Source organism: Erithacus rubecula, assembly GCF_903797595.1.
Source record: "Erithacus rubecula genome assembly, chromosome: 1".
NCBI lineage: Eukaryota > Metazoa > Chordata > Aves > Passeriformes > Muscicapidae > Erithacus > Erithacus rubecula.
Window position 1 is genome coordinate 56,792,858 of NC_136658.1, and position 26,121 is coordinate 56,818,978.

Genomic DNA, 26,121 nt, shown 5'->3' on the forward strand with positions numbered 1-26,121 from the left:
TATACATTAACTATTGCTTAGTATCACTGTGTCACTATAGCATCATCATATATGCACCAGAACTAATTTACATAGTATGATCTCATGGTTATTAGATAGTTCTTTTGCACTGTGCTTGTGTCTCCCCAATTTGGGGCTTGTTGGGGGTCTTTGATGAAGGCTTCCAAGGTCTTCCTCACATCTGAACTTTTCAACTTTGTGTTTGGAGCATGCGTAGCTACGGTGTTTCTTGGTTTGTCTCATCTTAACCAGCCTAAATTCTTTGTTTTGTGGCTAGCTGGCTTTGCACTTGCCAATTTTTCATTAGTGCTATACTCACCTATCTCTAAAGCTATCCACCTGTGGAGTTTTCCTTTTTTTTTTTTTTTTTTTTTTTTTTTTTTTTTTTTTTTTTAATCTATTCAGCATTAGGCAACTAGCTAACCATATACTAGACATTACATTGTATAAAAAGTTATGATTCAGGTTATATAGGTATCAGGTTATATAGATATATAAAAAGTCACGATTTAGTTATACTGATATCTTATAACTCAAGCTATATAAGCACATTGTAACTTTGATCTAAGTTATGTAGGCAGCTGGAGCTGCTCAGCCCGGGGAACGAAAGGTGGTGTGGAACCCTCATGGCAACCTTCCAGTGTCCGACGGGGACCTACGTGGAAGCCGGAGAGGAAATGTACTGACAGGGCGAGGGGCAATGGGTGGGTACAAACTGAAAATGGGGAAATTCAGGTTAGATATTAGGAATAAATTCTTTACTGCGAAGGTGTGGTGAGGCACTGGAATGCGTTGCCCAGAGAAGTTGTGGATGTCCCATCCGTGAAGTGCTCGAGATCAGGTTGGATGGGACAAGTCTAGTCCATTGCAGGGGATTGGGGCTGGATGATCTCTAGAGCCGCTTCTAACCCCTTAATATTCTACGGTTCCGTGATTTGCGTACCTGCACCAAGAAAGCTCTGTCAGCAAACCAAACTCAGCGAAGAACTTGTTTCGCCAGCCGAGGGTGCCTCCCTCCGGGGCGGTTCCGCATTTCCCCGCCCGGCCGAGGCCGGTCCCGCCTCCCTCTCCACTGGGGCGGGAGCAGCGGCGGCGGGGCGGGGGCGGGAGCAGCGCGCGCTCCCCGCGCCCAGCCAATCAGCGCGGCGGCGCTGCCGCTGCCTCGCTCTGGGGCGCTGGGAGCCAATCAGCGCGGCGAGCGCCGCGTGGCGGAAGGCGGGGCCGGGCGGGCGCGCGGCGCCATGGCTGCCGGCTCCGCGGGCGCGCTGGCGCGGGCGCTGGCGGCGCTGGGTGAGGGAGCGGGGGCACCCGGGTGAGGGAGCGGGGGCGCGGGCAGCCGGGGGCTTCCTTTGGGTACGCGTAGGTGAACGCTAATCGCGTTAAATGATTGTAAATGCTCGCATGATGGCCTAGGCGTTTTTGAGAGAAAGATTAGATTTATTACTTTAACACCTTATTTAGGGATTTGCCTCTGATCGCTACTGTTTTTCAGATGGTAGTGGTGCAGCAGATAAGATTCGTTTAATACCTCAAGACTTTTTTGCAGAGCTGGTAAGTAGGACGATAAGTGGGGTGGGGAAGGGCTTCTGGAACTTAAGGAAGCCTTTTTATTTAAGCTTTTTTTGGGTTTTGTGTGTAATCTTAAGTATGTGATAGCTTGACTTGACTCATAAAACAGATCGGTTCTGCTAAGAGCAATGGGTTTAGTCTAAATTTGTATTTTTGTCACAGAAGGCTTCTAAAAATCTATTTTTGTCATTTAAATGATATATCAAGGTAGTGTGTCTAAAAAACATTTGGTGTGTTTACTGTAGTATGCTTTTTAACAGTTAATGTGAAACTGGTGTGTTAATTAGCAATAGTGAGGAAGAAACTAGTCTTGATTTGGTTCATTTTCTTTCCCTAGATTTATGGGAATTTTAAAACCAGTTATTTAAATTACTTCATTCTTTACTCTGCACTCTTCACTCTATTTGTCCATTTTTATATCAACAGTGTCTTCAAACATGTTTTTTTCACAGTGTGAGCAAATAATTCAACATCTGAACCATAAGATCCCAGGAATAAATACAGCTGAGTTGTGCAAGGTAAGTTGGCACACCAGCCCTTGTAAGCAAGAATAGTAGCTGTATCTGCTCTAAAGGGTAGAATTCCCACCTTGATGTGGGGTTTCTTGTGTGTGTGTATATGCAAAGATGCTTTCACTAATAAGTAATTTATATTTTGTAATTGTTTAAACATTCTGTTTCTAGAGAATTCAAACATCGGGGGTTGACATTAATATTGGTGACCTGGCAAAAATAGCTAACACTCTTTCATTTCTATTTAGGTAAGCACAAAATAATTGAATTTGCACCCTTTTTTCCTTCTATCACTTCTATCTGCACACTGTTATTGAAAATTTATATCAAATGTGGGTATAAATGAACTGATTTGGGAAAAGGGCAAAAGTTTGGAAGTCTCAGTACACAGCTTGTGTCATTAAGAAGTGTAGTTACTTAATATGTAGTATCACTTTTTGTAATTCAAAAAATAAAAAGAGGAAATTGTTTCAAGATGCTATCTGGAAGCTCTGGAACTTGTGGCATGATAAAGGAAGTTAAGGTCACTTTTAAAGCTAAGACAGCTGGCCTTTGCCTGGAAAAAGTGTGTTTTGAAAACTTCTTGTTTCTGGAAATCAGAAATCAGCATTGATGACTTTTATGAAGGATACAGAGCTTGTAGCATTCTTCCATGAGTTGCGTTTTTAAGTAGTCTTTTTAGTTGAGAAAGTCTTCTGTTTTTAGAAAGATAAAATTTTCAAGATCTTGTTCTTTTACTATCTAGTATCTAAACATTTTATGTAACATTAATACATTCAGGAAAATATACTGGTAGAAATTACTACTTTTCCATCTATAAAATACGTCTGAAGTTATATTGGGCCATGCTACTGTGAGGACCAACTCACTTTCTCTTTCATTAATGCCTCTTTAAGAGGAGTGAACTTGCATGAACAAACATAGAGTAGGAGTTTTTGTGTGCTTTTGTGTTTCTGTAGAGGAAATCAAGTGGCAATTTTCCTTTAGACTTGCTGCCTTTTCAGTTGAAGGATTTATGGCATCATTTGACTCCTGTTAGTACCCATCATACCCTGACCTAGTAGCCCTTGCTTTTGGTGGTCCTTCAATTCCACCTGCTGAGTGTTTAATTCAATGTCGTTGTTTCTAAAGTAATGATGCTGTTTAGCTGCTCTAGGCACACACCCCTCACTGACCTGTGCCTTCTTCACGTTGGTACAGCACTTGGGGAGGCTGTGATTGCTTTTGGTTTGATTTTGGATGTTGTGCAAGCCTAGCAAAGCTGGGCCTCTACATATTAAGACGTATTAAAGTGATGTTGCTTTTTGCACATTGATACAAAAGATCAGTAAGATTCTGGGAAAATGGTAATCATGGGCTGCTGAATGGTTTTAAAGTACACCTAAAGTAGAAAGAAAAGCTGTCTCTTTGGGGTGAAATGAGGAATTGTAGCAAATTGGTGCAGAGTGAGACTGATGCAGTGATCTCTGGATGTTTCTGTTATAGCACAGCAGCCAGGAATAATCTCTCTACAGAAGAACTTGTCACCACCTTGGGCAGTGGTGTCAGCACGCTGCCAAAACATGCAGTTCAAGTTATTCGTCACCTGTGGAATGAGCAGGGCAAAGCCATTGCTGCATCAGAAGATGCAAGAGATGTGGCTGCAGTGGGACAGGTAACTAAAGGACAAAGTGCAGCTGAGCTAATGATGAGCATCTCAGAAATGTCAGAGTCTCACTGTGTGTGTTGTGTTGTCAAGCAGCCAGTGCTGAAAGCTGTCCTACATGTGTGCACATTTGCATGTTGCCAAATACCTGCCCAGATCAAGCAACATATACAATAAAGGTTGTCTACATGCTGAACAGTTTTCTAATATTATTGTTTGGATGATAAAGTCACATTTTGTACCTTTTGAAAAATTCATGTTTTGTAGTACTCTTAGGGAAGATGAATGGCAGTCAGTCTGGCAGACTATTGTACTGGCTCATTATGTAAATCTGTTTGAAGTGTAAATCGTTCTTTAAAATTGTTAATACCAGCACCTGACTTCTTATTCTTTGTCTCCCTTAAACATTATTTTTAAGGATACTTTTGGTCAAATTCCAGCATTCTCTTTTTGCTTGAAAAAATAGCAATCTGTTTAGATTTTAAGGTTTTTTTTTTCCTGACAGCAGTTTAAACAAGTATAGAAGTCGGAAAGGAAAATCTTTTTCTGAGGCTTGATATAAACTTCCAAAGGCCTTTCTTCATGAAAGCTAAAAATTATAACTTGCTTGTCTGAAATGTATCTGTTACATACTTTGATTTATCTAAAATGCAGTTATGAAATGCCATAGTTTTTCTCTATTATTGCTATTATGAATTATTTGGTTTAGACTTAGAAACTTCAGTATTGATTTAGAAACTTCTTAAAAAAATAAAGCATAACAAAAAACTGCATGCATGATACAAACTGGGTGAACTCTGTGGCTTAAGCTCTTTCTACTAGAGTTTTCAGAAGAGTGTACTTGTCTTTTGATTGTACTTGAATAAGGAAAAGAGATAAAGTGAAATAACTTACTAAATTACTTATTCACTATTAAAGAAAAAGGCAGATTATTTGGATTCACAATAAGACCTGAATGTTTATTATGAATGTTTTTCTGTTTGGGTAAGATCTCTAGGTGTCCTGTATTGTCTGTGATCTATCCCTCCAAGTGAATAGCAATGGGGGGATAGATCTCTCTCTTTTGACACCATTTCCAATGATTTTCATCTTTGTAGTTTGTAGATCTGAAATGGAAACTGGGAGTTGCAATGAGCTCTGACACCTGCAGGTCTCTGAAGTACCCGTATGTCACAGTGACACTAACAGTGGCAGACCCTTCGGGACAAATAACAGACAAGTCTTTTGAAATGACAATCCCACAGTTCAAGGTCTGTACTGAGTGTTACTTGAATGTTCAGTCTCCTAAAAACAGTGCCATTGTTGTGAGGGTCAGCTGTATACCCTGATGCATATGTCTGTATTGCTTGTTTACTCATACAGACATGCAAACATGAAGCAATAAAAAACTACTTAAAACACAGAAGGTAAATCCTTACTTCATAGTATTTAGTTCTACATCGCTTAGCTGAAAATATTAATTTAGCAGTAATCAACCATTTCTATTACAAATAAATGAACAACCAAAGATATAAAATCTTTCAGAGCTTGCCTGCTATCATTTTGCCATATTAAAAATTCATAGAATGTTTTTCTACGAAACTGTTCCCCAGTCTCAAATTCTAAAACTTTGCTTAAGCCTAACAATTGCTAATGGTTAGGAATAGAGATCAGTCTGCTTTATCACCACTGACTCTTAATTGCTATGTCTCCATTTATGAATTTATGTAATTTTAATTTTGCATAAGTTTGACCCTTGTATTGCTGTTCCTGTTTAAAGGGTCAATACATCACCTAGAATATCACACAAACTTAAATTGATCCTTGGAATCTGATTGGCAGAAATTTGAGAAGGATATTCTGAATCTTTGGGTGTTGTGAAATGTGTTTATTCTGTTTGAAGCCTACCTAATAATTTGTTGTTCAGGTATTTTTGGAAATGAGTGCTACATTTGAGAAGTCAGGATTGCTTCAACTGGGAGTAGACATGTGAGAAAGGGGTTATTTTATTTTACATTTTTATGGCACGAGAGCTACTTTTTAATTTTTCTTTTGTAGCATCTTTTCTTATTAATAGGCAAGCCTATGCTATTAAGACATCACCTTTGTAGATTTCATAGTTAATGTGTTCAAATGCCAACCCACCCAGAAAGAAAAGCAGAAACTTCTAGTTCAAGCTGTACATTGGAAGTGAGAAATCTGGACTGTTTGCTGTCTAACATTCTAGTTTGAACTGTAGTTCAAGATTTTCTTCAAGCAGCTGAAATTTGTCTCAATTCTTGCTTTTTAGAACTTCTTCAGACAGTTCAAGGAAATGGCATCTGTTCTTGAAACGGTTTGAAGGGAACTTTTATTTCCAGTGGCATCTTGGAGGAAGATCAAGTAAACTTTCCATTCTGCACAGAGAATAAAGTGCCATTGTTCAGCAAGGTATGTATCCTTGTCTCCTTGGCAGGAATTGGTCAGTGTCACCCTTGCATTGCTGTGAAGATTTCTTCACTTTTGATTACTTGAAGTCAGCTCTGCAGTGTTTGTGAAATCGTGTCCAGCTTTGCTCATCCTAGTCGACTAAATATCAGGATGTGTATGGAGAAGCATCTCTGTAGACTCCCTAATACCCGCGAGTAAGAAACTACACACATACTCCATAGTGCAAAAAGACACCTGAAAATGTTGACCAGGAATATACTGAGACAAGTGTAAATCCCATATTAATATTTTTGTCTGTAAAATTAAGATGGGCTTGGACTCAACAATACTATTACATATTGGGAGAATATCAAGTTATATGTAACAAGCATACAGCTACTCTTGAAGAATAGCATTGTCTGATTGCAGCTATTTGCAGATCTGGCTTCCAGTGTTTTAATAACTGGAGAATGTACATGTCCTAACACCTTGTTTATTTCAAATATTTATTTCCCACCACCTAGGCTTATAAAGACTGAGTTAATGCAGTAAGTTTTTCCAGAGACCAAAATTCTCTCAGATGAAGCCCAGAGGCTAATTTTAAATAAAGGTAGAAAAGCAAATTAATTCAAAAGTGTTTTAATGGGTTTCTACTTTTTCATTCCATCCATTGTTATGGATTCCATCCATTGTTATGTGGCATTCTGCTTGATGTTTTGGTCAGCAGTCTTTTTTCTAATTAAATTAAAATATTGAGATAGTTCCCTGAGTTTAATTTCTGAACTAGAAAAGTCAAGAGGAAACTTGAAAATTCAGGCTGGAGAGTACACCAAGTACATCACAAAAAGGACCACACTAAAAGATTTCTTTGTGTGATGGATGCATTGTAACAGGCAGCCACTGGACTGTGTTCTGCACTCTTGCCTTAAGAAGGTGGCCTAACCAACAACATTTTGACTTTGATATTGAAGATTGGGGCATTTCTAAAGGGAGTGATCAATCCAGTGTGCATGCTTGCTCTCAGTTTTTTTTTCCTTAATTCTCCACAAAACAAAACACACTGCAAATATTGTGGGATATAATGAAAGCAATACTATTGCATCTCCAGATATGCTGGTGGTGTAGTAGAACAAATAAATCTTGAGAGATAATTCACACTGATAAGCAGATTGAAGTTTCTGCTTCAATTTCAGGCTGGTAGAGACTGAGTACCAGCTTTGCTGGGACAGATCCTCAAATGATTTCAGGCAAACTTAAAATGCAAACATCTACTCTACTTTTCTAACTCAAATCTGTTTTTTAAATTGGCATTTTTAAAAGCTGTCTGAAAGTGACTGATACAGGTTATGCCTGCCTTTTTGTGCTATGAAAATAAATGCAGCCCATTGCACGTGCTGCATATGCTCCAATCCTTTCAGGAATACCCCTATTTTAGTCATTATACATGATATGTAAAAACAGTACTTGGAATTGATTAGAAGCCCAAATAAGTGAAACAGTGTTGGCTGTGACAAAAGTTTTTGGCAATGACCATGGATCTGGATGATTCTTTCTTTATGCTGGTTGAAGTCTGAGGTGTTTGCCTTGTGGCTGGAGAGAGCAGATTGGTGTTTTCTGGGACCCTCCTGGTGCAGTGTCACAAAATGCTCTTGGGGGCACACTTCCCATTTGTGTCTTCCCTTGTGTGTCTGCAAGGGCTCAGGGCTGAACACAGAGCAAACATGTGTATGGAAAAGTGACGTGAGCAGCTGATTTTTCTTTTTGTTTGTTTTTTAATTTTCAGAAGTTGGAGTGTAAGGCTGCTATAACTGGAAAACATTGTCATGCTTTGGCCTAGTGAATTAATTATTTTGTTCAATGCAGCAGTTCCAGGAAAAAAATAAGGTTGTATTTTTGTTCAGTATAGCTGGAGCCTTACAAATAACTTTCCATGTGTTCTAATGCACATAACTTCTTCATATACCTGGAAATATTTGTGCCTTCATTGAAACTGCATGGGAGAAAAGATGTAATCATGTCTTAACAATTCAGTAGATATTGGAAAGTAATGAGGAAATTCCCAGTTAGCATTTTTGCTTGCTATATCAGCAAGAGGAGAAAGTTGTCAACCTTTGTAAAGACTTTTATTTTGTCAAGTCAGATACTCTAGAAGTACTGAATATTTTTTTTAAATGTCCCTGAACTCCATCATGTTGTAATTCTTGCTGGAAGATGCTTGGACATATATGTTATACCAGTTTACTGTGTTGAGAATTTTCAGAGGAGTTGTGATTTAAAGTTGGCCGTGCACTCAAACTTTTGAAATGTGTCCTGATCTCTATCAGAAGGAATTCCTCTACTGAGTAATGGAAGAATTAAGTATTTTATTAAAAGGAAACCAAACAAAAAGCATAACAGTTTTAAGGGTAGCAATACTAACATGTCCAAACAAGTTGGTGATTTGTTTGTCTAGATGTGCAGAAATCAGATCTTTTCAAAGAGAATCAGGAGTCCTCGTGTGTTCCTAATTCTAACTGTTGATTAATAGAAATTGTATAACATGAATATTTTTGTAAGCCCATAGACAGTCATTAAACATGTAGGTAATAAAGACAAAGCTGGTCTGTGTTCTGTTTTAAGCCTACATGGAAGTCTGTCTTGTAAATACTGCAATGAGTAAAGTTCAGGACTAAACAATGACTAAATTTCTTTCCTTATTAAATTATGATTAAGTTCAGACATAGGCAGTCTTTCTCTGTGATGGGGTACTAAGGAGTTAGGGTAACTGCAGGCTGCAAGGATGCTTTGTATCAATTACTTAAAGCTAGACAAAATGTATTGAACCAGGAAAAGATACAGGACATATGAGATTAATAAAATTTTGCAGGAAATTGCATTCAAGTGATCTTCTTTCCTTAACTGTATTTAGGAGACAAGTAAACATTTTATTTTTTTCAACATTTGCCTAGAAAAGAGCAGGAGGAAGGAAGAGGGGGGTGGAGTCTTGCACAGTCAACAAATTCAGGGGAGGCAGTAACGAAGGAATGCCCTAGCCATGACTGTTGTCTTCATTACATGATATTTTGTTTTTCCCCATAAATTTCAAACACACCATCCCACTAGCAGAAAGCTATTTTGTAGAAAGCTCCACAGGAGTGCACAAACAGCTGGAGTTTGTCTGTGCACTAGTGTTTTAGATATTTAGCTTCTGCACACTTTGGCCAAGTAAAAGCATGTCTCTGTTTCTGCTTCCATAAAATTGTACTTCCTTTCTTTAACCACCTTTTGAAGCTATGTGACCTTCTTGTTCATTGTGAACCCACCCCCTTTATTTTTTATCTTTCTCTTTTTAAGCCTTTGCACTTTATTTGAAAACTTGAAGGCACGTTGCCTTGGATGAATTAAAAACAAAGGTATATAGAGTAGATAAATTGGGGGAAGAATGTTGCTTTTTCCCGTTTGCCTGGTTGGAATGTTTTATTACTCTCCTGGCTGTAGGTATAATGACAGGGTAATTTCCACTTCTTTGCAGAGGCATGCAGGGTGGTTCTGTTAAGACCTTGCGGGTACTAGAATAACACAGAAATGTGTCTTGAGTCATTTGATCTACCTGCAGAGAAAAAAAAATGCCGTATCTGTGAAGAGCCTCTACTAGCTGGGAACCGTGGAGGGAAACACTTAAAACTGAGCAGCCTCTATCTTGTCCAAGAGTCTGTGGTTGATTGTGTTAGAGCTCCTTTCCCAGACAGATTTTTAGTGCAGTTACATTCCTGTTGGTTGGGCTGATAACTTGCTGGGCACTCGCTTCATTAGGAAGCTGGATTGGTGCAGGTCAGTACCTGACCTGAATGCCTTGACCTCAGCTTGCATGGTATGCTGTTGCAGTGCTTCCTTCCTGAGGCTCAGACAACTCATAACTGGATTTGCTTGTCACTGTGAAATTTTGGCCAAATGCTTCCTTTATTTCTGTTTTTACTGTACGTCAGTGTCCATACTCATACAGATCTGCTCTTGGCTCTTTTATGAGGTGCTGTGGTTTAACCCCACCTGACAACCACACAGCTGCTCACTCGGTCCCTGTTCTGTGGGACAGCAGGGAGAATAGGGAGGGTAAAAGTGAGAGAACTCAAGGGTTGAGATGAAGACAGTTATCTGTGTGCTGGGAAAGACTTCCTGATTCTTGTTTCCAAGACTGTTCTGAGATAAGGTGGACAGATGGCCTGGCCTTTAGTTGAGTTACTAGGATATGTATCTTAATTATGTATGACTTTGTGTCATTGAGGAAGTAAGGAAGCTGAGATTGCTGATCTTCATGAAGGAAGGCTAATTTTAGTACTTCTGGGTTTTCTCTTCCCTAAACTGTATTTACCTGCTATGGCTAATTACAAAGCTTCTCTACCTTGAGAACCCTTTCTGTTTTATATGTGTAAGTACTAAAGTTTCCAAATATTCAGTCTGTTTACATTGCAAATATTGTTACATTTATATGAATTGGAAGTTTCAGTGTCAGTTTTCACATAATGAGCTTTGGAAAATTAACGAAAATTCATTATTTCATACAATAAGTCTTTGTGCAAAGATAGTAATTCCAGAGGACTTTGTCCCAGCATTAGTCACCAGGTGGCACTGCCACATAGTCTTGCCTCACAGCAATCCTTCAATAGCACATCTGGCTATGGGATAAGGACCTCTGGTTTCTTCCCCTCTGTAGCTTGGATCTGGAACTATGAATTCATGTCACCATAACTTCCAACCCACTTCTTACATTGTAGGGAAACTAACTAACTTTTCTTTTAATTAAGATGAACACAAAGATTTCCAGTTACATAAACAACATCCAGCATTTTAATGATAACAGAATACACACCATACACTGCATGTTTGCAGCACTTTAAATCAGTAACTTAAGTATACTAACATTTCCACATTATGACTAGCTCTTCAAATAGTATCATACTGCATTTGGGGCCTATTCTCATTTTACTGTTTTCCCTGTTTATACAGCTCAAGGACATTAGATTTGTATCTTGATCATAGAAAAAGCATCTGCACTTCTCTAGCCAAGGTTTTCAGTCTGTTTGACCACTCTTAAAATTGTTCTTCCATATTCTGTTATGCAGTCTAGTTATCAGTGTCTTTATGCCACATATTTAGGAATACTCTGCCACTGAAAGTGGCCCAGGTGCTTAATTTCCCTGTGAATTACCTCTGAATCTGAAAAGACATATTCAGATGTTCTTGGTATTATTGAAGCTGAAAAGAATTTTTCTGTTCCCCATGAATGTCATCACTTCTGAGTCTTTGGCAGTTTACAAGTGTTTGTAAAAAAATATTCATCTGAGAGCTTGCCTAAATTAAATCAAGATAGGCTTCCTTCCCAGTGATGCTTCTGTGCAGGGAAGTCCTGGATGCTGCAACCAGACGTAAAGCTTGAGAATGATACTGAAGTTTACATTTAAAATGAGGAATGTAAGTGCCTGTCTGGCATGAATCACTGGTGTGCTGTGCCAAGTGCTGGTCACAGTTGGGAATGTGGGGAGATGAGAGATACTCAGCAGTCAACAGAGTCAAGACAACAGATGTCGATTTACCTAGGAGAGAGTCAAGGACGATGAGAAAGAGGATTAAGGAGTTCCCATCTGTTCTTTTTTTTTTTAATGTTAGCAGCTACACTGGTACCATTCTTGCTATTGTCTTGGGCCCACTAGTGTCCTGTTGTTCATGCTAAGCTGTACCTTCTTTTGCCACATCAGTACAAAGTGGAGAAGCTGCAATAACACTTCAATAGTGGTACACTTGAAGTAATAATGCCATTTGCATTTTCCTCTTTAAGAGATATAATCTGTGCCCTTTGAAGTACTCTTGCCTTCCAAAGAATCTCTCGTGTTATATCTGCATTCTACTCCAGATTTGCTAACCTTTCTACCCTGTGGTTCATGCTTTGTAATAATGTATTTGTGAAATAATATCAATATGTTCCTTTCAGCTTTCTTGGCAATGACAAGAAATTCTGTCTTAGTTTCCATCGCTAGAAAATTGGAGCGGACAAAGATCCCTTCCAAATCACAGATAAGGTAGATGTAGCAGGTACTGTTAGTGAGAGAAGTACACTCCAGCAGACACAGAACATCATCTCTTCTTCCTCTTTTTTTCCTCATATTTGTATCTTAGTGGCTGGGGAATAGTAGAGAAGAAAATGGCACCTTTTTATAAAATAAATCATTGGGAATATGAAAGTTGTTGTTGCAGAAGCTGCTTTATCTTTGTAGTCAGTAGCTTTGCTGATCTGAGCTGCTGACAGCAACAGGGATTCTAATAGGTTGATGTGATGGAGTTTGTGGGGGCAGGGGCCCTATTAAAAAAAAAAACAAAACCAAAATCTCCAATATATTTCAAATGCTTCCACCTGGAAAGGTGCTGTGATCACACAGGACTCCAGTTTAAGACTTAGTTGTAAATAAAATACGCTGTGGTCCTTCACTGGATTCAAAATCTGCTGTGCTGGTAAGTTTCATGGGATGACTGTGATACCAAAAAAATGACTTAAGTAAGAATCTTTCCCCAATCAATTTTCTCTTTGAAGAGAAATATAATAATTTAATTAATTATCCCTCTTAATCAGTGCTACATTAAGTTGAATAACAATACACTAAACACAGACATAAAATGTGCCAGGTTGCTTTAAATTCTAGAGATGATTATAAAATTTCTAACTAGGGATTATTCTCTTAGGAACTTTGGTCATTCCAGTTTCCCTAAATCTGTTTTGGAGTGGGTGTTATTGGCAGAAGAAATTCAGTCTGTCATTTTGATCAAAAAGGATTAGTGCCATTTAAGAAGAAAACACTAAAACCAACCCACTTCTTATCAGATTAATTTTTCATCATTTTTATTGTTTACGAATTGTAGCAATTGTTCTCTGCTATTGACATATCCCTGCAAGACCAATATGTCTTAGTCAAAAGTTTAGCATTGCATTTTAAACTATTGCAATCTTTATATAGCCTGCAAAATATAGTTTTCATTATTTATAGAGAGGTTTTTTATGTACTCTAAAAGAAGAGGCACCAGAGTTTCTCTAGCAGCTAAAGCTTAAAGCCCTGGTAATATGGTGAGTCTACTGAACTTCCTAGTACTCCAGTTATATTTCCAAAAGTTATTTCATTACAGTCTTCAAAGAAGAATGGGTAGTTAAAATTAATTAAATTATTTTTAAAGTAAAAATGCCTATATCTCATATCTGAAAAAAGGTGATCTGAAAATAAAATAAAATATTACTAGTTTTAACTATTAATTTGCAATTAATGCAAATGTGGAAATGGGCCTTGATTTCCCAGACAGCTAAGTGAGATCATTCTTAGAAAAGCAATTGAATCAGAAGCAGTTCCAGCTTCAGGGCACATTACTGAAATAATGGTCCAAGGTGACTGAAGTTATGCATAAATTATGGGATTGTAAAGTCAAGCCTACAGCTCCTCTAATAACTTAATATTTTTTCTGCAATTAAAATTGTGGCTAGAAAGCTTAAGGGGATGGATAATTACTAGCAATTAAGAGTCTGATCATGTGAGATGCTGAGGTCTCTTTGCTACTTAAGAAGTTACTGAGAGCTGTAGTTGGTTACTGTTCTGCAGTCTAAATCCTTTAACACTGAGTATGAACTGAAGACCCAGATATGATATATTAAATGGCTGCTGTGGTGCCATGTGCAGGAACAGCACATATTATCAAGGTATGGTCTTAGAGAATTAAACATACTTCCTCCATTAAACAAAGAAAATACATTCTCTGTTTTGTTGGGAAAAATAGCCTTTACATGTAGTACTGCATTGACAAGCATAACAAATTCAAAATGTTCAGAGTTATCTTTAGTTACTTTTATCTGTGTTTGGTCACTTCAATAAAAACTCTCACTTTGAGAGGTTTTGCATCTAATGTCTGTTTGAAACACAAAACAGTGGCAGGTTATCAACAATTCCAAAAAGTGTGATTGGGTCCATGGTTGGTTTCACTTGCAGCATATGCTATGGCAAAAATTGCCTATAATACTTTATATACTTCTGATCTTCCAGTAGAGTGCTCCCTTCAGATTTTACAGGTTGTTTCAAGAAGATTGGCCAATGCTAATGATAATAATAAAGAAGGAATTGTTAAAAAATTGTGGCTTCTCACCAGACACTTTGTCTGTTGTGTCTGGCATGAGTGCTGCATTTACACTTCTGTTTGGGATGATCTGGAGAGAAACTGCTCTTTTATCAAGAACAGACATGTATTTTCAAAGCTTTGTGGATAAGGGCTGTGGAAAGTTGCTTTCTTCTCTGTCCCAAAGGTTTTGATTCCCATTACCTGAGCTGTAAGGATTATATATTTTATGCTAGTTCCTAACTACATTGTGCAAAGAATTAGAGAAAGATACTTCCATTATCATTATAGATTACATATCACTAGAAATTGCATGAGAGACATGTCAGATGTCATGGGAGAGAAATTGGAATTTTTAACTTAAAGGTGCATGAAATGCACCTGAAATTACCTGAATCACAACTGAAAAGAAATGAGAAAAGGGGACTAACTTCAAGAAGAAAAGTTATATAACACAAGGACTGACTTCCTACTGAAACACTGTTAATGAGATGGTGGGATAAAAAGTGTTAGGCAGATTAAAGGATAAGAAATTATGAAGTAAATGGATAAAAGTAACGGTCAGCTAAAAGGCATTACTAAGAAGAATCAATTCATAGAGACGTAAAAAGCTGAAGCAAGAAGAAAGCATGAAAACTTTGGATTAACATCTGAGAATTTGATTTTCAAAGTAGTTAAAATATTAGTGGTAGCATTTATAAAAATAAAATCAACTTCTAAGGGATTTGTATAAAGAATTCAGTAATAAAAATAAATTAAGTCAAAACAACTAGATCTCATACCGTGTTATGCAAATCACGCAACAGAAGGAAAAACCAAATGGCTCTACAAAAGAGTCACAATTGTAGAATTTCACATTCATTTTTCACATTTTAGAATTTAATTTCTACCTAATAATTTGCAGTGATTGAACTGCATCCTTATCAGCTGAAAACAACTCTGTAACACCTTCAAGTGAAGATTTCTTGTTCCATTTGTACGATACAAGAGCATCAAGGCAACTGTAATTGCTTAAAACATTTTTTTTGTACTTTAATGTGTTTGCATGATTGTCGTCAAGTTTCCTGATTATTATTAAATATTTGTATCGCCATAGCACCTAAAACCCTAGGTGGCTGTCCACAAACTGGTTTTGGTAGCTCATGTGCAAACATAAATGAAAAGGGATCTAGCAGTCCCAGAGATGGTGCTGGTGAGCAGCTGCAGCTATTCAGTATGTTGCAGCCTCCCCCTTAGGCTGCTTCATTGGAGTCATTAAATGATTATCCCATCTGGAACAATTGCAGAAGAATGTATGAGGGGGTTTTGCCGCTGTTCTAGGGCAAGCCCAGTGTTTAGTTCACTTCCCAGGTAGGTTAAATTGGTCTTTGCGCTCAGGTGACTGAACTGCAGCTTCACGCTCTAGATGACTCGTCTAACCAAGCGTACCCAGAAGGGGCGAGTAGTCTTGCTGCTCCCTTCATCCGAGCAGCCATTGCCGCTCCCTTTGTGCCAACAGCGCTCGCTCTATAGGCGCTGTCACTTAAATTAGGGGCGGCTCGCAGAACTGAACTGGCAGAAAAGGAGCAGCTCACTGCAGCATTAACCCAGTGCCAGCGCTGCTGCCAGAAACCAAATAGCTCTTCTTCCAGGTGCACTGGTAAGAGACTCAGAAATTGTCATTCTGCAGTGCTGCTGCACAAAATCTTAAAATACTATTTTCAGCCAAAGGGTTAATAGTAACTGTGCAGAGTGAGGAAGAAGAATTTTTTTAGGTTTGTGATCCACAAGATTTGGCCATTATTCTAATTACCCTGGTTGTAAAATCTGCTGTACAGCAATGCAGTTCAGATGATCAAGTGTGAAAACAGTTTGCGAAAGTCCAGTCTGGCTTTAACTTGTACCACTGTAGCACGTATTAAAGCTGGTTCATATTCATATGAACATATCCAGCCTGCATAAGACTTTTTGCATTAGCTCCCCTGTCCTTAGGGACATTGTAGGATGTCCCTTAAGGCTTGTAGGATGCCATGAGAGAATATATATTTGAGGTCTTACCAAACAACAGTATTAAATTGAAACCTACAGCCGATAAGCCAGAATGCATAAACTAGATAGTTAAACTGGGAAAAAAACCGAAATTGGTTGCTCAGGAAATGAGCAGAGTGGTTTGTAACAGTATGAAAGTACCGCAAATGCGGCAGTTTTTGTCAGTTCAGACTACTGTGGGCTGTGACCTGAGCGCTATATGACCCTTCTCTGTACAAATAATCATGTAGTCTCAAGTTACACGGAGCAGCTCTTCAGCTCAAGCTACAGATTTTTTGTTTGTAGACAGGGTTAAAACGGTGGCCATAACAATATGTACTGGGAGTTACCGCCGCTGCTTCTACAGATTTAAACGGGGACAATTTGGCAGTTACCGAAAGGATACGGATGCTGTACGGCTGGCAAAGCTTTGTCCAGCTATTTTCTCAGGTGGAGGAGACTAGTTACTAACATCTACAGTAGGTGGCGGATTTGTCGCTGACAAGAGATGTTATCGCGATAGCGACGAGGAAAGCCCCCCCGGTTAAAAGCTCAAGCAGGAAACAGCAGCTTAGAGAAAAAAAGGAGAGTTAAAATCAGCTGTAATGAAACTCTTGACTCGGCAGTGCTCAGGGGAGGCTGCCGTGCACGGCCGCGGTACGGCTGGCTCTCCTCGCGGGGGAGAGGCGGCTGTGGGAGCGAAGCCCCCGCTCCTTGCCGCTCCCCGCATCTCCCCGGCGACTCTCCGACTCGTCGGAACCAAAACCAACTCAGACAGCGCTCCGGAGCTTCTGCAAGCGGGGCGGCGGGCGGGGGCAGGCAGCCTCCCCACCTCCTTTTCCCTGCCGTTCGGCGACCTTCCTCCCCTTGCGGATCTCCTCCTCCTGGCCATCCCTTGAGGGCCGGCCACTCTGCGAGCCGCAGGCAGCGCCCACACCCGCGGCCGCAGGGAGGCTGGAGCACCCGGCAGAGCCGGGAGCGGAGCGCACGCCGTGTTTTCCTTCGGGGCCCGGGTCGGCGGGGCTGTCCCGCTCCTGAGCCGGGGTGCTCAGCACTGGGAGCCCACTCGGGGCGTAGCCTCGCCGCTCCGCCCCGGGGCGTTCAGGAGGAGGAGTGGGGTGTCTCGGCCGTCCTTCCCCGCCCCGCGGGCTGACCCCACGCGGGCAGGAGGAGGCGGCGCGGCGGCGGGGACGTGCCCGGCGGGATGCGCGTTTAGCGGCGGCCCCGGCCGAGCGCAGGCCCCGCCGGCTGCACCTGGCGCCGGGGAAGCGGAGCGGAGCCCCGCGTCCAGCGCCCCGACACCCGCCATGGAGAAGCGAGGGGAGGGAGAGCCGCTCTCCCACCCCCTGGAGCCCGAGCCCGAGCCGCAGCCGGCGCCGCCGGGGGAGAAGCGCTTCAGGCTGTGGTACGTGGGTTCGTCGTGTCTGGACCGGCGGACCACGCTGCCCATGCTGCCCTGGCTGGTGGCCGAGATCCGGCGCCGCGGGCAGCGGCAGGAGCCCGGCGGCGCCCCGGGCAGCGCGGTGCCGGCCCGCGAGGTGCTGCTGCTGCTGGGCTCGCCCACGCTGCGCTGCGTGCCCGCCAGCCCCGGGCCCGCCGCCGGCCCCGGCCGCGCCGCCAGCCCCGCGCCCGCCGTCTTCATCTTCGAGCACAAGGCGCAGCACATCGCCCGCTTCATCCACAACAGCCACGACCTCACCTACTTCGCCTACCTGATCAAGGCGCAGCCCGACAACCCTGACTCCCCCATGGCCTGCCACGTCTTCCGGGCCACCGACCCCAACCAGGCGAGTGCGGGCAGGGGGCGGGGGCGCCGCCCGGGATCTCCCCGCTTGGCTCCTGTCCTCGCCGGGCGCTGCGCTCCGGTGTGCCCGGGTGTGCGGGGTGGTGCCTGCAGGGCGCTGCGGGACCGCCGCCTCCGCAAGCCCACCCGCGGCGTGGAGGATCCCGCCCGGGGCCGGCCGTGCCCGCCGGGCTCTGCCCCTCCAGCTCCGGCGGTGCAGCGCCCTTGGGAGCGGGGGACACTGGGGACACACCCCGCCTGGCCGTGCGGTGGCTTGCCAGCCCCTGCCAGCCGGGGGTACCAATTCTGCGGCGCGCAGTGCCCGGCGGCGTGGAGCCCCTTTCCTCCCGGTCCACCCTCCGTGGGGAGGCCTCGCATGCTGCAGCAGCTCAATGGCAAGGGCACGGCTTGCTCCGCGGGTTTGTGTTACAGCGGCCCGGCGGTGCTGTCAGTGCTGGACGGGGATGGAGTAGTGGAGGATGATGCTTTTGCTCAGACCCCCGTGGTGCAGGAACGATCCTTCGTGACCTGCGGGTCCTGTTGTGCTCTCGGGTCACGCTAAGGACACCTGCCCGTGCTCAGTCATATGCAGTAGTGCTACAAACAAGGCTAGGTTTGGGTGGGGACATTTTTGATAAAGTGCCAACTGGAAAAAGAGACCTAGCAGTAACATTGTGTTTTCCTGACTATCTAGCCGGCTTTGGCTAACACATCAAACGTGCAGCAGACTTCTTTCCTCCCCTTCAGAGTATATGAGCAATAGCGGGTGGACGTGTAGGTTGTATAATCAATTTAGCAAGATGACAGCAAGAAAAATGCCTTTTGATAACAGTCCTTTGGTTGAGCAAGTCAGAATACCTTCTCCTCAGGTTTCACTAACTGGAGGAAAAACTCTTGCAGTTAGAAGATAGCTGACTTACTGCGTGTACTGACCAGCAGCTGGGGTTTCTTTGTTTGGGTTTTCTTAAGTGAGAAGGGTAGGAAGTATTAAGAAAACTACTGAAAAGTTCTCAGTATATTAACTTCTATTTGAGCCAGAGAGAACATGAGGCATTTAGGTTGCATTCACAGCTGTGGCTTAAGGACAGGCAGTATCCCAAGTGGAGGTAACTGTGCTTAACTTGTTGGCAACTACTGTGGGTTGTGCTCTGCCAGAAGATCACGCAGCAAGAGCGTGGAGGGGATCATTTTCTGGCAGGGGAGGAGCCCGAATGTCCTTTTAGGAGTTCAGGCAAACTAAGGTTCCTGCTGTTGGCAGAAGATGCTGAATCAAATTTATTTCTGGGGGAGGTCTGTACTGGTACTGTGAATTTGTAAAGTAATCTTGCTTTAAGATAGTGAATCCCTAGTACTCCAGTGAACGTGCAAAGTACAACATACATTTACATTTGGAGAGCTGTTCCTCTTTAAAGCTCTGTCCATATGTCTTTCCTTCTTCCCTCATGGGGAAGGTGCCCTTATGTGCACTGAATTAAATCAAGCTGATACTGTAGGTAAAGTCTTCCTATTGAAAGAAGTTGTTAGTGTGAATGTATCTTGTTCAGGTTTTAGTTACACCTGTTAAGATTTTTTAAACTTTGTTATCATTAATAAAGAATATATCCATCCCTCCTATGAGCATTACTCAGCACACAATTTTGAACTGCAGTGAGGGTAGTAAATGCAGAGCTAGTGATGTGATTCACAAGTGTCTGTCAGGCAGGTTTTTTCAAGGTACCAAAAGGAAAAGAAGGTAGATTTCCCCCCTCCCCACCCCGAGTTTCATTATCAATTTGTTGAGGTTTGGTTGGCTAACCCTGTGCGTATTTAGCTGTTAGTCTGTGCTAAAGCTTAATCCTGAATGGGTGAAGTTAAGCTGCAGGTTACTAGCTCTAAAAGTCTGCTTTCTAAGCTCTTAATTGTTTATTATAGAATTGATGCTGTCCTTGCATGCTTTCAAGATCCTTACACACTTCTGTTTTGTAGTGTTTACATGAGCCTCGTGTTGTGTATTAACTTAGAAAGTATTTTTCACAGCTGTTATTTTAAGATAACCTCATTTTCCATCTTAGGCTATAGTGACTTTCAGCCAACCTAAGCTGGCACTGCTACTGAGAAAAGTGATCCTGTCCTCTTCAAGCCTCAACCCCTTGTTTCTTCCTCCCAGCTTTGTCCTCATGGCAGCACAACTGTTTGTGCAAACAGGATCCAGGAATTGAGTGGTGTTAAGCTTGCTTTTCCTTACCTTCTCTGGAGTATTTCCAAACTGCTTCCCTCATTTGCTTTACTATGCAACCCTAATAACTGTTTACATCAAGGCAGGTGGGTTGGAGGCACATGTTATCAATAAGTGGCCAAGAAGGTGAAGGGTCAGATAGCCTTTCCAGAAGCTATAAAGAAGATAATTTCCAGAGAAGTTGTGGGTACTCCAACCTCTGGAATTGTTCATGATTGGATGGGGCTTTGAGCAACCTGGTCTAGTGGAAGGTGTTCCTGGCAGTGGGGGTTGAATTAGCTAGTTTTTATGACCCCTTCCAAGCCAAACCATTCTGTGATTCTGTGGAAGTTATGCTGACTTCAGATTCACCAGAGATGACTGCAAAGCCATGGTATTGTCCATTTTGCCAGCACTAAGTAAGTCTTCAATCAAGGAAAGGTACTGGAGTTGTCTTGTGGTCTCTGAGTTAGAGGACAGCTAGCCATAATTTTGAATGGTGGATGTTAATTATAAAAGTGAGAGGTTAATGATTGACTTTTGAGGGACGAGTGCTACCATGGTAATTCAAAAAACAATGTAGGTGAGAGTGAGAGTTTTGGCTTCAAGCCTGTACCTTTGTCCACCAGCTGTACTGCAAAGTGTTTAGGATGCACGTGCATTCACTATGGTCACAAAAAGGACTGGTATTCATAGAACAAAGCACTGCCTCTTGCCATTCTTGTGAGTTTCTTTACTAAATGACTGATGAAAAGCCAGGGTAATATGCTCTGATGGCATCAGGTAGAAGATAACATCTTTTAACATTATTTGCTGTGACTGGAGAAAAATGAGAGAGCAAGTTAGTAGTATGAAACACCTTTGTATTTAATTTGAAAGCTTGCAAATTTTAGGCAGACCTGAAAAGTAGGAGCCAGTGAGGTGACTGCTGTTCTGGAGTAGTACTTAGCAGAGTGTCAAACCCCAAGCCTGTCAGCATGACAGTGGATGCTAAGATGATTTTATTGGATTGGCAGTGTGGATGTGTCTCTTTCTTTGGCTGTTTAATTACAAGTGGAGAATCTGAAGCCATTTGACTGGTGCAGATGGGAAGAGAAATGTTTGCCTTTTTTTTTTCTCCCTCGGAACTTACTAGAGTGTTTGCTACTTCTTGTAACTGTTCAAAGCAGTAGCCATCTGGAGTGGATAAGAGGAGTTGTCTATTTCGTGTTGCCTGGTAGCCTGTGAGTAGCAGCCAGAGATTTGTTATTTTGTTTTGCTGTCATTTGAGAATTATCGAGTATGCTCAGACTGTACATAGACATCAGATGACAACATAGTCTCATTTTATGTTTGACTATTTTTTGTTACAATCCTGGGAACAGATTTTTTTTTTTTTTAAACCCAAAATTAGAGTTTATAAATATGGCAGGCATAACCTCTTCTTGAAGCCACTGAGAAAAGGCTATTTAATTAGTATCTTCAAGCTCAACTTTAATGCATTTTTACCATTAAATACTTATTTTATTCTGTAAACCAGATTTTAATTGTGTGCAGTTTGACAATTGCCTTGAGCTCCCTGTTCTCTGGGGGAAAGGTTTATGGTAAGATCTCTTTCTGCAGTTTTTTTATTATTATCATGCTGATCTAGATTGTGTGCTTCCTGCTTGAAACATGAATAAGCCTGTTTTGAGAGGATTTGTTTTTAAACATGAACTGGCATCCGAAATCAAATTATACTATACTTGATTCTTAGTGAAAATAGTTGTTTCCCCTGGTTAAGTAAGAACTCATTTCATGCGTTTTGGTTTTCTCTTCTCAAACTTATAAGCATTATGAAAGTGTGTTGTTATAAGGTTTCAAAAGTAATCCAATCTGACTGTGGGAAAAAGAAAAAGTTGAGGTGGACAGACCCCAATTGAATTTAGCTCTTGTGGGTATATTCTATAGCTGTGTCTTTGTGCTACACCCACGTGTTAAGGGTGTAGGCTTTCTCAAGGTGAAGCAGAAGTAATGGAGCCTTTTGGTGTCAGTGAAAAACTGTGATAAGAACTGGAGAGGTAAAAGCTCACAGCCAAGAGCTAGAGACAGCCCACTTGTCAGAAACCCTTGTTTCTTTTCTGTTGGATAATGTGTTTCAGTAAAGCAAGGATGTATGACAATTGTTCTGGAAAAGCAAGGCATCAGTGCAAAGTCTAACCAAAGGAGGCTTTTATTTTCTATGAGTATCATGTTACAAAAGTTTCTTACTGAAGAATGCAAGTTAGAAATGTTTAAAGAACAAAGTTTGTCAAGTTTACATGCGTATTTCTGTTGTACATTGATTTTTATGTGATACAGGAGCATGAGCTGAATGGCAGTAAAGTCAAGGTGTAGGAAGTACACATATTCAGCATTGTTGGAATTCATTTTAAAGTATTGCACTGGTTGAGTTGTCTGATAAGATGTGTTTTGAATAGGTACAACAGACATGACAAAATAGATATGCTTTAGGTTTTGAAGGATTCTGTAATGGGAGAGATGGCATTTGTTTGATAGTGCAATTTGGTTGCTGAGGAAAGATTTTTCATGAGAAAAAATAGGTTGTCCCAGTTTTTACCAAGAAAACAAGTCTTGGAGGGACCGAAAAAAATAAATGTTTTCTAAGTTCTTGTGGGTCAGAATTTAATTCATGGGTTGAGGAACTGAAAAGCAATGACTCAGAACAAAGCATGGATGTTAAGGGCTTGCAATGAATGCAAAAGTGTTTGGTGAGCAGCCTTATTATCTCTAGCTTAGATGGGCTATACAGCCTCAGATGAAGAGTCTTGCACTCCCTCTTTTTTGAAACTGAAAGTTGAGGGCTTAAGATTTCGGTTTTGATTTCCTTAGTAGATTTGGCACTTCTTTTTTCCTGAAATGAGAGTACTTTTCATTTTAGGATTGCAAAGCTATCTTTAAATTTTGGTTTTGAGTATCCTGTCCATAATATTTTTTTTCCCACATCACAAACAGAATAAAAGATAACAACATTAAAATTTTTAAGTGTTTCTAAATCGCAATATGTGGCCTTTTTATTGCTGGCTAACGTTTAGGAGAGGAAAGGGAATGGTTTTAAATACCCTTGTCTGTCATGTTTGTGGGAAGAATTAATTCATTTTTTCCTTTTTCCGTTCATGAAAACCACCCATTATTTGAGGAGTAGAAGCACTGTCTTGGAGGACTGTATTTTTAAAAAGGCAAAACAAAGTACATGAAATTACGCATTTCACTGAGTGTGGCTGTAGGTAAACAGTGACCAGATAACAGGGCTGTTTTAAAGAAATGAGCTTGTGTGTATCAGAAAATACAAAATCAAGGCTTCTCTTCTGATTATTTGTTTCTAGGTTCTTTTCTTTTTTTTTTTTTTGATTTTTTTTTTGTCCTGTCTGTCAATGCAGAGACAGTTTCTTTTAAAAAACAATTAAATAGAAACCTGTCTTCAAAAAGATTTAGCTAGCATATGTGTGTCTTGGCAGCAAGGAGAGTTTGATTTTTAGGGGTGGTGACAATCTCTGACCAAAATGCTTGGAGGTGGTTATTTATAAAAGTGAGCTCTAGAAAACCTTTGATTTCTAACCAGCCATTATGAAATAGTGGTGTTCCTGATGCCTATCAATCTCTGCTCTTTGCTAAGGTTTGGTACAGCATTTGATGTGCACAGCTCACCGTGCCTTGGATCTGTTCCATTGATCTTCCCCATTTGGAGCTCCCTGAACATCTTGAGTGTCTCTGAGGTAACGTGGTGAATGAGTACCGCAGTGAGTTGGGACCAGTTCAGAGATTGCTGCCTGCTCTGTAGGTCATGCAGATTTTCGGCAGCATTGGCATGGTCCCCTCATGGTACCAGCTGTCCTCTGCCACCTGGTTTTGTTTCCTCTGTGGTTTTAGAAACTGTTTCAAGTGCAGGGACAAGAAGAAAAAGGAGGAATTTATTTCCAATGTGGCTTTTGTTTCTTGTCACATATGTGGACTGTGGTATCTTCCACCTTTGTGTTATGTGCTGTTCTGAGACACCTTTAGAGACCACAAGAAGATAAAATGACTTGCAAGACCTTCAGGGGTAAAAATCTATTTGTAGAGGTCATTAAATAATGTGGTGTTTCCAGGGCTGCTGAAAACCAAATTTAAGGCAGCAAAGTGAAGTGATTTAATTTAGAAATAGGCTCTGTGCTTTCCTGTTCTGTATCACCTGTAGTACAGTATCTGTCACCTTATGTTCTGACACACATACATCAAGACCATCTGAGGTTACATGGGTTCCAAAATAAAGCAGAGCATCACCAGTGCAAGACAGCATATGATCATTTGACAAATGGCTGTATTGTCCCTGGAGAGATCAAAGTATAGAGAGATAATACTGAATGTCACAGGGCAGGATAAAAATATGGAAGTGATTGCACTAGGGATGCATGAACTGTGTGACGTTCTATTTTGTGATTTGCTTGGGGTACCAGAGAACATGCATAAGTTTTGGATATGCCTGCTTTCATCCATGAGCATGTTGGGGTTTTTTACTCCTTTTCAGGTATATTAATCAGGTGACATCTGGTAGATCAGTGAGGTGGGCAAATAAATATTCTTGATAGTCCTGTAGATCTGAAATTACTCTGGTATTTCAGTTGCTGGGTGGGTTTAGTTCTGATATTGTATTTAAGACTGCAGAGAAAAGAACATAAAAATCCACACAAGCAAAAAAAACCACATGCATTTGACTGAAAGGGCTCATGGCAACTTGTATTAGAGTCTTAGGTTTTACATTTTATAAAAGTTAACTGTGTATTTTGAAAAATCCAGTTAGTTTTTATTCTGATTTCTGTCATGCTCTACCAGCACAAAGCCTGTGATGGTCTCAATCCACTCTCCCTTCCTTGCCTCTGCCTCTCTGTAGCAGCCACCCTGCTTGAAATAAGCAGCAACTGTACCTTGCTGTTTGAGGCACAGCCTGCTTAAAGCCATCCCTCTTAAGTGGAATGGGCTGCTTAGCCCCCTGCCTCTGCTCCCTGCAGCAGGGAATTAGGACTTAGAGTGAGAAGTTAATTACTTGCTCCTCTTTTGGAGAGGGTGGTGCTGCCAGGATTTCCATTGCTCCCTTAGCAGACTCTTTCTGGACCAAAAAAAAAAAAAGGAAAAGCTTGGTACCAGCGAGACTATTAGGTATTGTTTTGCTTTAGCAGGATCAAACTTTGTGTCTTGGCTTCAGCTGCAGTGCCTGAACGTGGTTTCTATGTCCTTTTGTGTGGTTTTAGTTGAGTCAACTGAACAAAAACTTCCAACGTGTACTTCAAAGGCTGTCACAGCATGAAGTTCAGATAAGGTTGATGCCATATAGTAAATACATGGATGACATGTCTTAAATTTTCTGTTCAGAGCCTCAAAAATATGTCATGAGCTATTAATTATGTAGTTGTGTTACAACTCCTTTCAGTTTGGATCCTTTGTAACAGTGCCAAAACACTTCACTTGAACCACTGCAAAAAAGAAACACTTCTTTTTTTTTTTTTTTTTTTCATTTTTAAATTTTTTTTTGAGTCCTAATGCTATTCAGAAACTCTGTTTGATGCTTTGGAAGAATTGTATCTATTCAACCACATTTGCTGACTTTATTAAGCTACTTGTAGTAGTGAGTTGTCTTTGTTTCTGTTCAAATCTGGTTGCTTTCTCATGGAATCCATAACTTCCCTTCTTAAAATAATTTTATGTATTCAGTATTAGATAGGCTTTAAAAAATAATGTTTTCTAGAAGTCTGGAAGGGTAATATGGTGAGGATTTTCTTCTGCATCTCTTGAACTGCTGAAGATAGGTAGGATTCTGCAGTATTGGGCACGTGGCACTTTCCTGAAGGATTAAATAAATTTAAAATGCAAACATGAAAGAGAGTGTTGTTCAAAGGCAGTGTGAAAA

At 41.0% G+C, this 26,121-nt stretch overlaps 2 protein-coding genes across 4 annotated transcripts in view; both read left to right on the plus strand.

The window, feature by feature from the left end:
• The first annotated feature begins 1,156 nt into the window (after positions 1-1,156).
• COMMD6 (COMM domain containing 6) lies at positions 1,157-8,732 on the plus strand. Of its 2 annotated transcripts, XR_013775529.1 has the most exons (8): positions 1,157-1,290; positions 1,493-1,551; positions 2,022-2,087; positions 2,253-2,329; positions 3,567-3,735; positions 4,824-4,976; positions 5,996-6,135; positions 7,898-8,732. XR_013775529.1 is itself a non-coding variant. In XM_079315661.1 (7 exons), the coding sequence occupies exons 1-7, from the start codon at positions 1,242-1,244 to the stop codon at positions 6,044-6,046; spliced, it is 624 nt and encodes a 207-aa protein (XP_079171787.1). In that variant the 5' UTR covers positions 1,157-1,241; the 3' UTR covers positions 6,047-8,732. The 2 variants fall into 2 exon arrangements, 1 of the variants encoding a protein (XP_079171787.1); XM_079315661.1 differs by having other exon boundaries at positions 5,996-8,732.
• Positions 8,733-17,407: 8,675 nt separating this feature from the next.
• Positions 17,408-26,121, plus strand: part of TBC1D4 (TBC1 domain family member 4) — a 95,142-nt gene continuing 86,428 nt past the window's right edge. For both annotated transcript variants that reach the window (XM_079313684.1, XM_079313685.1), the window contains exon 1: positions 17,408-18,029. In XM_079313684.1, the coding sequence (XP_079169810.1) occupies positions 17,550-18,029 (480 nt within the window). In that variant the 5' untranslated portion in view covers positions 17,408-17,549. The remainder of the gene's footprint in view (positions 18,030-26,121) is intronic.

Excerpts from the sequence above, each read along its gene's own strand:
- COMMD6 (XM_079315661.1), top strand. The coding sequence starts at position 1,242 with ATGGCTGCCGGCTCCGCGGGCGCGCTGGCGCGGGCGCTGGCGGCGCTG. Across the intron at positions 1,291-1,492 it reads GCGGGCGCTGGCGGCGCTGG|ATGGTAGTGGTGCAGCAGAT; the intron begins GTGAGGGAGCGG and ends ACTGTTTTTCAG. Across the intron at positions 2,088-2,252 it reads ATACAGCTGAGTTGTGCAAG|AGAATTCAAACATCGGGGGT; the intron begins GTAAGTTGGCAC and ends TTCTGTTTCTAG.